Source organism: Ranitomeya variabilis, chromosome 6, assembly GCF_051348905.1.
Source record: "Ranitomeya variabilis isolate aRanVar5 chromosome 6, aRanVar5.hap1, whole genome shotgun sequence".
Lineage (NCBI taxonomy): Eukaryota > Metazoa > Chordata > Amphibia > Anura > Dendrobatidae > Ranitomeya > Ranitomeya variabilis.
Window position 1 is genome coordinate 99,588,744 of NC_135237.1, and position 14,095 is coordinate 99,602,838.

Genomic DNA, 14,095 nt, shown 5'->3' on the forward strand with positions numbered 1-14,095 from the left:
CACACTGCTGACCAGTGTAGCAACATGCAGCAGTCATTAACTATGGCAATAAGGACCTATAGTGTTCAGAGTAACTTGAATTTAGACCAAAATGTACAATATAAACTGCTCTGATACAATACATTATCCTACTTTGTCCATTTTATGATTAAAAAAATTGCCCACACTTTCACTTTAAAAAGGAGTCTGCCTGTAATATCAACCCTCCTAAACCATCTATATGGGTATGTAGCTCATAGGCAGCTGAATAAAATTAGATCGGATCACAGATATCAAGGTCACTTATTCCAGAGACATCAACGCTTTTTTATATGTAAAAGAGCTATTCGGGACTATGGACCGGACACACATGTGCATAAAAAGAAGCTCAATGAAAGGGGAGTTACCAGTGTGAGACATGTAACTAACACAGAACAGTAGAAGAACTGAACTTTGTCTCCTTACAAACCTTTGCTGCAGCTCTCACAGCTCTGCTGTATTACAACACTGACTGCCAGGAAGATGGAAGCTGAGAGGAACCTGCAGATACATCAGTTATAGTCACACACAGCTCTGCAGTGAGAGCCATTACATATCACACGGGTTATGCCGCCTTCTATTTATAATAATCTCTGGAGGAAAATCAATAACCGGCTCAAAGCCCTGGAACAGCTCATTTAAATTCAAGAAAAACATGGATTTCTTTGGAATAAGACAACAGATCGCAGATATCAAAGTATCATGTTATTCAGCTTCCTGTGACCTGTATGCCCATATAGATGGCTTACTAGGGTTGATCCTACTGACAGATTCCCTTCAAAAGGGATTCGGTATTGGAAGATGAGATTTTGCCTAAAAGCCATTTTTCACATCTTCTAAGGATATAGTCTATGTAGATATGTACACAACTGGAATGGTGCTAGAAAAACACTTAAGTCTGTTTACATTGCATGCAAAAATTGAAAACATTTGTATTGTTGGACAAAGTGTATAATTGTACGAAAGCATAACAAAAAAGAAGAGGAGAACACACATTAAAGCTGATGGCGCATGATCATATTACTTACACAGAAGTTGGATCCCCAGCCTGCAGCATGCTGGCCCAAGATGCTTCATCAAACCCATTATAAATGCCATTGTTGTTTACCACAATTATTACAATAGGAAGGTTATATCTAAAAGTGAAAAAAAATACAAGACTTGTTATAAGGTAGTGATGGATAAAGTAAATAAATCTTATATCACCGGACACCAGGCAACATCTCTTCTGTGAGTCCTAACTAAATTGACAAGTAGCTTACAGCTTCATAAGAGCAAATAGTTACTGCGTACTTCGTTAGCAAAAAGATTCTAAGTCAAAAGGTTAAGATAAATGCCTATGAGGCAGGGTTGTCATCTCCATATAAGATACATCACATAGCAAACCAGAAATGCAATATTCCCTGCCACAACAATAATAGATCGGGTATCAGCATCATCCACAGATATATCCGTACTCAGGAGACATGTCAGCATCTGTGGGTTCAAGCACCAGAATTTTTGGCCTTCAGAAACCACAGAAATGTAATATCAACCCGAACTACATATATAGCATAGTCGGGTCTGGGGTGTCTAGAATGGTGAAAGTAGGCTCAGAATTATGGCAGCCATATTAATCTCCCAGGAGGTTCCTGTGGGAAAATAAAGCCACATTTCTAGTTTCTCTCATGTTCTTTGCATATAATGAACCCATCTTCCTTTCACCTGACTAGGAGGAGGAATGAGAGGTGGTAAGAGCCTATACAATATCTTACCCAGAGACCCACTGTCAGATCCAGGAGGACCAACGTAAATTGTAAATTAGTCCCAATTTCTGCGCCGATGAAATAAGCTCTCACATAGCCCCATCAACTAAAAATTGAAAATTTTAACGATGTTGGAAAATGGCAACACGTGAATTTGATTTTTTTTTTTTTTTTTTTTTATACACAAGCTTCCAAATTCTTTTCTACAACTTAAAAAAAAAATAAAAAAAAAATGCATGTTTGGCTTCTGCGTAATTATACCGACCTGGAGAACCATACTGCCAGATCAGTTTTACAGAATAGTCAACATGGTAAATTAAAAAAAATAAATAATTGCACTTTTTTTTTTTCTTCTCGTTATTTCGGAACATTTAGTTTTTCTTCTGCTTTCCAGTACATCATCATATCATAAAATGAATGGCATCATTCAAAACTACAACTAGACCCACAAAAAAAAGAAGAAAAAAAAAAAAGTTTACCAAGACATGGCTATGTGGACGGAACACTAGGAAAAAAAAAAAAAAAGTTTTAGCTCTTGGAAAAAGGGAAGGATAAACAGAAAAACACACCATCAGGAAGAGGTTAAGGCATTGTACCTTATTTATAGATAAATTAAAAGTGTTATAAATTTGTTCCTTGCTACCCTAAATGTACCCATAACCTTGTAAAGGGAACGTATAGCCTGGTTGTGTTACCCTGTGTACCTGAGTGTAAAAATTGAGTCTATCAGGTGCTTGGGAAAGTGGAATAGTGTTTATTCTAGTGTGTTACACAGAGAAGGCGTCTCACTGACCTAACAAATTGGCCAGTGAAAAGTGTGGACTGGCTGTACGATGCGCTTGGGTCAGTCAGCCTGTCGAGTCACACATGAGTAATGTGTACAGCGAGTGGGACGTGTTTGTGACAACCATATACAGGTCCTTCTCAAAAAATTAGCATATAGTGTTAAATTTCATTATTTACCATAATGTAATGATTACAATTAAACTTTCATATATTATAGATTCATTATCCACCAACTGAAATTTGTCAGGTCTTTTATTGTTTTAATACTGATGATTTTGGCATACAACTCCTGATAACCCAAAAAAAAAACTGTCTCAATAAATTAGCATATCAAGAAAAGGTTCTCTAAATGACCTATTACCCTAATCTTCTGAATCAACTAATTAACTCTAAACACATGCAAAAGATACCTGAGGCTTTTAAAAACTCCCTGCCTGGTTCATTACTCAAAACCCCCATCATGGGTAAGACTAGCGACCTGACAGATGTCAAGAAGGCCATCATTGACACCCTCAAGCAAGAGGGTAAGAAATAAATTTCTCAACAAATAGGCTGTTCCCAGAGTGCTGTATCAAGGCACCTCAATGGTAAGTCTGTTGGAAGGAAACAATGTGGCAGAAAACGCTGTACAACGAGAAGAGGTGACCGGACCCTGAGGAAGATTGTGGAGAAGGACCGATTCCAGACCTTGGGGAACCTGAGGAAGCAGTGGACTGAGTCTGGTGTGGAAACATCCAGAGCCACCGTGCACAGGCGTGTGCAGGAAATGGGCTACAGGTGCCGCATTCCCCAGGTAAAGCCACTTTTGAACCATAAACAGCGGCAGAAGCGCCTGACCTGGGCTACAGAGAAGCAGCACTGGACTGTTGCTAAGTGGTCCCAAGTACTTTTTTCTGATGAAAGCAAATTTTGCATGTCATTCGGAAATCAAGGTGCCAGAGTCTGGAGGAAGACTGGGGAGAAGGAAATGCCAAAATGCCTGAAGTCCAGTGTCAAGTACCCACAGTCAGTGATGGTGTGGGGTGCCATGTCAGCTGCTGGTGTTGGTCCACTGTGTTTCATCAAGGGCAGGGTCAATGCAGCTAGCTATCAGGAGATTTTGGAGCACTTCATGCTTCCATCGGCTGAAATGCTTTATGGAGATGAAGATTTCATTTTCCAGCACGACCTGGCACCTGCTCACAGTGCCAAAACCACTGGTAAATGGTTTACTGACCATGGTATTACTGTGCTCAATTGGCCTGCCAACTCTCCTGACCTGAACCCCATAGAGAATCTGTGGGATATTGTGAAGAGAAAGTTGAGAGACGCAAGACCCAACACTCTGGATGAGCTTAAGGCCGCTATTGAAGCATCCTGGGCCTCCATAACATCTCAGCAGTGTCACAGGCTGATTGCCTCCATGCCACGCCGCATTGAAGCAGTCATTTCTGCCAAAGGATTCCCGACCAAGTATTGAGTGCATAACTGAACATTATTATTTGATGGTTTTTTTGTTTGGTATTAAAAAACACTTTTATTTGATTGGTCGGGTGAAATATGCTAATTTATTGAGACAGGTTTTTTGGGTTATCAGGAGTTGTATAACAAAATCATCAGTATTAAAACAATAAAAGACCTGACAAATTTCAGTTGGTGGATAATGAATCTATAATATATGAAAGTTTAATTGTAATCATTACATTATGGTAAATAATGAAATTTAACACTATATGCTAATTTTTTGAGAAGGACCTGTATTCATCATTTTATACTTTCCCCTCATAAAAAGGTGTACATACCATAGAGGACACAGGTAGACAAAAAAATGAAGTTTACAATTAGGGTACGTTCATACGTGACAGCAGATTACACTGTGGATTTTTGTGAGACAAAAGCTCTATATTTACCGCCGGTTCACCAGATAAATTGACAGACAGCTGAGGAAAAATCTTCTTTTTGTGGGTCACATCAGAACTATGTGGCCTACCTTGGAGAAAAGAATCCATTGGAACCCATGATCCATACCAGGCTGGTTACCAGATAAATGAATTGTTCTACAGGGGTTTATTCTATCACTAGAGTATTAGCTTCTATTTCACCCAGAGTCTTACCTGCAGATTGTTTCAACCTCCATACCAGAAAAGCCAAACGCACTATCCCCTTCCACACAAACAACACGCTTTCCTGGGGCCTCATCTTTAACCACCATGGCTGCAGCTATGGCAAATCCCAGGCCAACACCCATCGTGCCAAAAGTTCCGGCATCCAACCTGTTGGAGACAGGATGAAAACATGTCTGAAGTATAATGTTCTTCTAGCACCCTCCAACCACTACCCCACCCCAATAGGGTGCACAGAAGAGGATATACCTAAAAAGGTGGACGTTCACTTGCTGCGACTTACCTATGCCTTGGATGAATATTCTGAAGCACAGTGCGGCCGATATCCATTGTATTTGCCCCCTCACTCACAATGACACAGTCATCAGGCAAAGCTTCTTTCACATAGCGAAACACAGTATAATAGTTCATTGGTACAGACTCTCCAGAAGCCAATTCCTTAAATAAAAATATGGAAACACAAAAATTACATTAAAGGTTCACAAAGAACTTTTCACTTCTTCTCATCTACTAACATGATGTGTTAACCAATAATATAGCCTTTACGTACAAGAAATAGTCACTACGTAAAATCATTCAGTTAAATACGTATACAGTGGATTATGAAAGTTTTTACCCCCTTGGCATTTTTCGTGTTTTGCAGCTTTACAAACTGGAATTTCATAGTTTTTTTTTTTTGAGGATTTGCATCAGTTCATGTAAAGTACATGTCTACAACATAACATGTGGTTTTATTTTTATTGTGAAGCAAACAAATAGGACACTTCAGTGTACATAACTATTCACACCCATAAAGTCAGTACTTTGTAGAGCCTCTTTTAGGAACATTTACAGCTGAAAGTCTTTTTTTGGATAAGTCTCTATGAGCTTTCCACTGCGAGTTTTGCCCATTTCTCAAAGCAAAATTGCTCATTCAAGTTAAATTGTTTCCTTTGATGAACAGCAATTTTCAAGTCTTACTACAAATTCTCAATTGCATTAAGGTCTGGGCTTTGACTAGGCCACTCCAAAACATTTACGCGTTTCCCCTTAAACCACTCGAGTGTTGATTTAGCAGTATACTTTGGGTCATAGTCTTGATGGAAGGTGAACCTCTGTCCTAGTCTCAAATCACTGATAGACAAACAGTTTTCGCTCAAGAATATCCCTTTATTTTGTGCCATCCATCTTTCCATTGACTCAGACCATTTTCCCTGCCCCTGCTGTCGAAAAACATGCCCATAGCAGGATACTGCCACCACCATGTTTCACTGTGGAGATGGTGTTCTTGGGGTGAAGGGATGTATTGGTTTGGCGCCAGACATAGTGTTTACCTTGGTGGCCAAAAGGTTCAATTTTGGTCTCATCTGAACCCAGCACCTTCCTCCATACATTTTGGTCTCACATGTCTTTTGGCAAACTCAAAACAAACCTTACAACTTTTGTAAGTAAAGGCTTTTTTCTGTCCACTCTTCCACAAAGGCTACATCTATGGAGTATATGGCTTATTGTGGTCATATGGATAGATCTCCAGTCTCTGCTTGGGAACTCTGCAGCTCCTTCAGAGTTACTTTTAGTCTCTGTGCTGCCTCTCTGATTAATGTCCTCCTTGCCTGGGCTGAGAGTTTTTGTGGGTGGTAGCCTCTTGGCAGATTTGTTGTAGTAGTTCTTTCCATTTGTTGATAATGGATTTGATAGTGCTCAGGGGATCATCACATATTGGGATATTAGATTGCACACAGATGGAATTACATTCACTAAGCATGTGACTTGTGTAGATAACTGCTTGCACCATATATTTTTAAAAGCTTCATAGCAAAAGGCATGAATACAAAATCACATGCCAATTTTTAGTTATTTGAGTCCATAAATTTATGCCTATATTTCTCACTTCACTAACTTAGACTATTTAGTGCTGAAGCATCACACAGAAATCAGATTACAAAAATATTTAAACACAGGTTGTAATGTGATAAAATGAGTAAAAAGCTAAGGGGGTGAATACTTTCGCACGCCACTGTATATTGATGCACAATAAACAAGGGACGTCAGGTGAGAGTTGATGATGCATTGTTTTGATTAAAGGGAAAATTGACCTCTTGTAAGTAATGGCCTATCACTAAGGATATTTTTCCCACTATGAATGGTTTGGGGGGTTCAACCATTGAGCCCCCTATCTATCCGGATAATAAAAGGGCAGATTTGGTTTCCCTTTCACCAGTTTTTGCCTGCACAGAAGCACCCCATCCTCTCACTGTAGCTCGGCTCCACTCACTTGAGACAGCAGGAAAGGAAGATCAGGAGTATGGCTAAAAAAAAAAACTAACTAAAAATTAATGCTAATAAACAGCCAATGAATGGTCTTCTGTTCATGAGGACTGAGCAACCCCGACGTCTTTCCCGTTACTTCATTTATTGATTTTCACCTTTGACTTTTTCAGATTTGCGTTCATCTTCTTTCTCAGGCTATTCCACCATTCAGTGTTGGTCGGATACTTCCAGGACAGGTTCTGCACCCGCTCAAGGAGCTTTTGGAATAATGCAAAGTTGTTAGTTTAAGAAAAAACAAGAGCCTTTTATGCAAGGTAAGAAAAATAAGCAAAGAACATATTCTATGCAATATATGGGGAAGCAAAAATCCCTTTACTTTGTGTCCTGCAGACTTGGCTACAACAACGTGACCATTGTGCAATCATGGGCTGATAGAGAATGAAGATTTGAGATACAAGAAATCTGGGGGCATGGACTATCAGTGAAGGCAGGATGTGCTGCAAAAAGAGAATACTCATGTTGTATGTAGCTAAGAAAGCCTTCATTACCGTCTACAGATGGAAAGGAAAACCTAAACAAAAGTGTAAAATGTAAGGCACCAGTTTATTGTGTTTGCGCACGTCCAGAACCCATAGCTAGAGGATACCTGGCCTATTGTCTAAGTCAGACCTGGGCAAACTGTGGCCCACGGGCCACATCCGGCCTTCTGGCTGTTCCAGTCCGGCCCGTGGACAAAGAAAGCCAGCCAAAGGGCTGAAACAGTGGCCCACGCCATGCCCTACCCCTGCCCACCATCCATCCTCCGGAGATATATATACTCAATACTATATATAGGGGCTATGTGGGGGTTTATACGGGAGGCTATATGGGGGCTCAATACTGTATATATGAGGCCATGTTAAGGCTCATACGGTATATAGGGCTATTTATGCATATTTAATTCTGCTCAATATTAAAGTGATACAATTATTATAAATAATTATGTTAATATTAATACAATCCAGCCTATTGGTCTCATGTGGCCTCTTGGGAAAATTAGTTGCCCACCCCTGGTCTAAACGATACTTGCATTTGCAAGTGAAATGAGAGCTGTGTCACAGAAACACATGTCCCTTTGCCTGCTAAGCATCAGCTGGGTTGGAGCATATGTAAAGCCGGTAAGTGAACTCAGAAATCCAGCTTGTAATCATGTAAGTCAGTACATGAAGCAGCTCTGCTTCTCTCTCAATCATATGTTAATTCTCTGAGGCTGCAAATGTTGCCTAATATATATTTTCACTTTAGAAAAAAAAAAAAAAACACACACAAGTCTATGCATAAATGCAGCACAAAGCAAATACATTGTATATTTAAGCAGATGGGATGAAGCTTTAGTTGTAAAATATTATACTTCAAATTGCAAAGTTTCCACTCTTAAAATATCTCATAAAAGTTTGCAGTGTGACCTGTGGGTGCTGGGATAAGTGACAATTTAAAAGGACGATGTCTTATCAATTACCTGCTGAGTCACTGCATCAACATCTCCCAGGAGACTCGCAACAGGCTTAACATTATTGCCGAGCTCTTCTGCGCAAATGTCAACCTGTCAGATACAGAAAGAATAATGCTTCTTAAAGCAACTACACGCACACAAGTTATAGACGCGTCATTTGTAAATGGAAAAAAAGAAAAAAAAAGGTCTGCAATCTAATAGAAAATACCTGGAAAAAGCAAAATAAATAATTGCCTTTTGTGATACATTAACAACTTGAGGGGTAAAGATGAAGCAAAAGATGAATGGCATCTACTCGGTAATTTTCTATTTAATGGGGACCTGTTACATCATTTCAAGTGTCTAAACGGTCACTTGCACACAGTGTGTAGCCGACCGTGTTTGAGCAGCTTCGAGAGGGTGAGTAGCGCATGCTCTGCGACACGTAGCTCTTCCCGCTCTACACTGTGCATGCACTGCGACACGTGGCTCCCCGCTCTACACTGCGCAAGCGTGGCTGGCTCCACGGTACACACTGCGCAAGCGTGGCTGGCTCCACGGTACACACTGCGCAAGCGCGGCTGGCTCCACGGTACACACTGCGCAAGCGCGGCTGGCTCCACGCTCTACACTGCGCAAGCGCGGCTGGCTCCACGGTACACACTGCACAAGCGCGGCTGGCTCCACGGTACACACTGCACAAGCGCGGCTGGCTCCACGGTACACACTGCACAAGCGCGGCTGGCTCCACGGTACACACTGCACAAGCGCGGCTGGCTCCACGGTACACACTGCACAAGCGCAGCTGGCTCCACGGTACACACTGCACAAGCGCGGCTGGCTCCACGGTACACACTGCACAAGCGCGGCTGGCTCCACAGTACACACTGCGCAAGCGCGGCTGGCTCCACGGTACACACTGCACAAGCGCGGCTGGCTCCACGCTCTACACTGTGCAAGCGCGGCTGGCTCCACGGTACACACTGCACAAGCGTGGGATTCCAGTGACGCCGGCCCAATCAGGGAAATCAAATTGAGTGGGCGGCAACACCCATGACTGAACAGAAAATTAAGTACACCCCTATGACTAAATGAGCAGATACGATCTAACTACATAAAATGCTTTTTGGACATCATTACCGTGCCGTTTTTAATGAAAAAAACGTATTAGGGATGCACATTGCATCACCAACAGGGGACTGTTTAGATCAGGGGTCCCCACGGACCAGGACCGGGCCGTTGGGTTCTTTTACTGGTCCGAGGCGCTGCCGCAGTCCAGCACTAGACGCTGGCAGTGTGCTCTGCCCTGCGGCGGCTCAGAGCACACTGCAGGTGCATGCCCTGGTTGTTCATTATCACCAGGGCAGGTGGCACGTAAGCACGCAGCATTCATCATATCTGAACAATGCGAAGCACATGTCGCTGCAGGCGAGAACGCACTGACGCTGTTATGTGTCAGCGCTGTCTGTGGGCAGGAAGCGTGCACTCTGCTTTCCCTCCCGTGGCCATAGTAACGCCACAGCCGCAGCCCGTCTGGAGCAGCAGGAAATGAAGAGAGGCGAGTATTTTTTGCCATCATTATATATTTGTGGGGCCATCTTTTTTATATGGGGGATTATATGTGTGGGGCCATCATTATATATGGGGGATTATATGTGTGGGGTCATTATGCTATATATGGGGGTTTACAGGTGGAACCATCATACTGTATGTCATAATTAAATGATAACGATGCGCTAACTAAACTACAACTCTGTCCATAACCCCGCCCCCATATGACCAATGCCCTGCCCCTGTCCCACCTCCACCCCGCCCTGCCATGGAAGAATGGTCTTGCTTGAAGACGGTCCCTGGTGCAAAAAAGGTTGGGGACCACTGGTTTAGATGCTTGAAATGACGAGACAGGTTCCCTTTAAACTTACTGAATATCAGCTAATGAAAATTAGGCATTGCCTTTGAATTGTGTATTCAACCGAAAACCCTTAACTTATTGTTTTGTTGCACAACCTTTTGAGTAAATCACTGCAAACAAACAAATTTCTGTATACATCAATGAGACTTCTGCCCCTGTCCACAGGTGTGTTGGCCCACTCCTCCTAAGCAAACTGCTTAAGCTCTCAGGTGTAAAGGCAGTGTCTCCAAACAGCATGCTTCAGCTCCTTCCACAGACTTTAAATAGGATTTAGATTAGGTCTTATAGAACCACTTCAGAATAGTTCCAATGCTTTGATCTTAGTCATTCTTTGATGTTTTCAGCTATACGTTTTGGGTCATTATTCTATTGCAAAACCCATAACCTGCACCTCAGATCAAGCTTCCTGAAACCAGGCAGAGTATTTAGCTCCAGAATGCCTTGACAATCTTGAGATTTCATTGTACCCTGCACAGATTCAAGACACCCTGTGCCAGATACAGCAAAGCAGCCCTACCACATAACCGAACCTCCTCCATGTTTCACAGTAGGTATAATGTTCTTTTCCTTGCACGCTTCATTTTTTCAATCTGTGAACATAGAGCTGATGTGACTTGTCAAAATGCTCAAGTCTTGTCTCATCTGTACAAAGGACATTCTTCCAGAATAACTGTGGCTTTCAAATTTGGAAAATTCCAAATTTCACTTTAGGATTTGTTTTCACTAGTGGTTTCCACCTCGGTCATCTTCAATTTTTCCAGAAAATCATGGAAAACATGAAAATTCAGCTAAACTCAAAGTAGTTATGTTAAGTTAATTTCATTAGGGAAGTGGTAGCTGGAAAGGGAATTTATGCAAGTCCCATGTCTAAGAACAGAGCATTGCCTGCAAGACCTCATACTCATCTGGCACCTTAAAGTACAAGATAATATGAGATAGTTTATATAAAAAGCAACAAGCTTATTCCTGACCTGAATAATCTTTACATCTGGTTGAAATCGTGGTGGAAGACCAAAGTGCAAAATCCAGTTCAGTCTGGCACCCAATAGCAGAATAACATCAGCATTTTGCAGCGCACTGGTGAGAACAGCAGTAATAAAAGAAGAAAAAGAAGAGAAACGGTAATTGAAGTGTTATGTAGATAAATGTAAGGTCATGCACTGGGGCTGAGGCAACAAAATGCACAATTATGTATTAAATAGTAAAAGAGTGAGTAAAACGGTCACTGAAAAAGACTTGGGTGTATGGGTGGATACAGCTTCAGTGGCCAGTGCCAGGCAGCTGCTGCCAAGGCAAATAAAATCATTGCAAGCATTAAAAGACATAGATGCTTGTGAGAAGAACCTTTATACAAGCCATCAAAGATGCTGAAGATCTAATAAAACATGGCAGGAGGAAAAAAATAAAAAAATAAATAAAACAAATCAATATTGAATACTAGAGACTGTTTTTGGGAATAGAAATTGTGAAGTACGTTGTAGTGTGTTCACTTTGTATGGATGTGCAGCTACTAGGCACAACACTGTTGAAATAGTGTCATGATTAAAGGGGATGTCAAGATCAGATTGATGGGGGTGTAGGGAAGCCCCTCACTGATCAGCTGTTCCCGATGCAGATGGAGGCCGCTGGATTTGATAGTTGCAGAGCTGCACAGCAGTTTCATCAACTGTATAGTGAACACCAGCAGCGGCCTTTATAGTTTACGGAGCAGAGGAGCTCAACAACTGATCACATCCGGCCACCACTGACGCCGAGAATAGCCGTTTGGTGTGGGTGCAAGGTGTCACATCCCTACCGATCTGCTCATTTGGTCATGTAGTTCCCTTGAAAGATAAGCCAATCTGTACCCTTATTTTTAAAATCCACAGCTCCAAACCCGGAAAATCCATATTCAAATAACATTGGTATGCTCTGGTAATAATTAATTAGAGCCCTTCCCATACCTCAACCTCCTCTGTTCTATTCCTCATCTAGCACCACCTTCTACTTGACTGACAGCTCACTAGCTTGACTACACTGTCGGTAAGCTGTCAGTCAAGCAGAAGCAGGTGGCACTTGGAAAGTAATACAGATGGGAAGGCAGAGACTCAAAGTGCTCCAACCATGCTCAGAGCACTTCAGCCTTATTGGCACATGGATTAAAACATACATTTTATTGCTTATCTTTCATGAGTTGCATGACAATATTAGCAGTTTTAGCCCTAGAGATGGTGATTAAAATGACAAATTCCCCTTGAGTTATTAACTATAATTTTACTTAAAAAAAATTGACATTTGTTTGTGTTTGGTAGAAACCTTTCCAACTATTCTATTGAAGATCACTTCAGACTCTGAAATTTTTTTCATGCAAATGTTCAGCCAAAAACCGTGAGTGGATTCTCTTTCCATTTCTAGTCCGGAATACAAGTGTGTGCTAGCAGTTAAAGATTATTGATCAAATAGCAATTATGTGAAGTTCTGAAAAGAGAAAAAACAAACAAACAGATACCTGGACCTTGCGGCAGCAACACAAGATGGATGATTGTCAGGTACAACCCCTTTGCCCATAGGAGTAGGCAGGAAAGGCAGGCCAGATTCATTGACAAATCGTCGAATACTAGTCTCTGCATGCGAGAACGCAGCACCTGAGAGGGAACATTCAGAAACAAAACAGACATTGGAGCACAATTACAAGTCTTTTTTTCTAACAAGGCCGCTGTTATTTAATCATGACCCGATCGTTGCTACAGAACCGCTTTATCTACTGGATTACACTTCTGTCTGTTTTGTATGTGGCCTGGATTATAGCCAGTCATGTAGTGGAATGTACAGAAAATACAGAATTTATTTTTTTTTGCATAACCCCCCGCCAAAAAAAAAAAAAAAAAAAGAAAAGCTGATGTACCTTTCCCAACTACTAGTAAAGGGTTCTTGGCACTTTTGAGCTCAGCAATAGCTTTCTGTATTTGTGATGGGTCAGCAAAGCTGATGGGGCGCGGCAAACAGCATTCTGGAAAACTAAAACCACATTTCAGTTATCAGTTACATCGCTTTAATATGTGGTGACTGCAATTAGAAATGGCACAGAAAGTTAGCACAATTACACCAGCTTTATGAGGCACGGATGGTGTTGCACTCTGACATTAAAGGGGCGTTTCCTCCATTGAGATAGCATGTCATAAATATCTTAGTGATATGTTATCAGCAATATACATACCTACAACACTTTCAGACATAAGCTCCAGTGATCTTCAGGTCATCAGAGAGTTCATGATTGCCAGAAAAGCTGGATAGGTAGTCATTTTCCAAGTACAAAAAAATCTGGGTTGTCCGTAGATAAAAATTTTTTCCCCCTTTTCTTAGGCATGATTTGTTATAAAGTAACAGAGGCATATTGAAGTGCTGGGACCGCCGGAGATGCCACGCAGGCTGCTCCGGGTTTTTGGCACCAGTTTTAAAAGCAATGACCGAGTCATCCGAATGTCACCAGACGGTAAAAGTCAGTGATTGGCTGCAGTGGTCAGGTGACTGGAAAAGTTCATCATCGAAGGTTTCTTGGATGAGGCGCCATTACAGATACAGTCAATCACAGGCTTCAGCGGTTCTGTGACAGTTGATATGTGACATTGTGAATTAATAATTGAGAATGTAACAGAATGAGTTACCACTACCACAGCTGATCATTAGCATTCTACTGTGGCCCCATTCATTAAGCCCTACTTAATCATTCAGAAATTTAACTTTTTTTTTTTTAATAACTTTATCCTTCATGAAAAGTTCTGAAGCTTTGCAAATCACTTTATTTGGGGGATGTGGGTTGAAATTGGTCTCC

At 41.5% G+C, this 14,095-nt stretch overlaps 1 protein-coding gene across 2 annotated transcripts in view; it reads right to left on the minus strand.

Annotated features, from left to right (window-relative positions):
• The window catches only part of HACL1 (2-hydroxyacyl-CoA lyase 1), a 57,050-nt gene that overhangs the window by 2,928 nt on the left and 40,027 nt on the right, over nucleotides 1-14,095 (minus strand). For both annotated transcript variants that reach the window (XM_077268852.1, XM_077268853.1), the window contains exons 8-15: nucleotides 13,169-13,281; nucleotides 12,773-12,908; nucleotides 11,256-11,361; nucleotides 8,400-8,483; nucleotides 7,057-7,158; nucleotides 4,935-5,089; nucleotides 4,643-4,801; nucleotides 1,047-1,154 (exon numbers count right to left, since the gene is read on the minus strand). In XM_077268852.1, coding sequence (XP_077124967.1) covers nucleotides 1,047-1,154; nucleotides 4,643-4,801; nucleotides 4,935-5,089; nucleotides 7,057-7,158; nucleotides 8,400-8,483; nucleotides 11,256-11,361; nucleotides 12,773-12,908; nucleotides 13,169-13,281 — 963 coding nt within the window. The remainder of the gene's footprint in view (nucleotides 1-1,046; nucleotides 1,155-4,642; nucleotides 4,802-4,934; nucleotides 5,090-7,056; nucleotides 7,159-8,399; nucleotides 8,484-11,255; nucleotides 11,362-12,772; nucleotides 12,909-13,168; nucleotides 13,282-14,095) is intronic.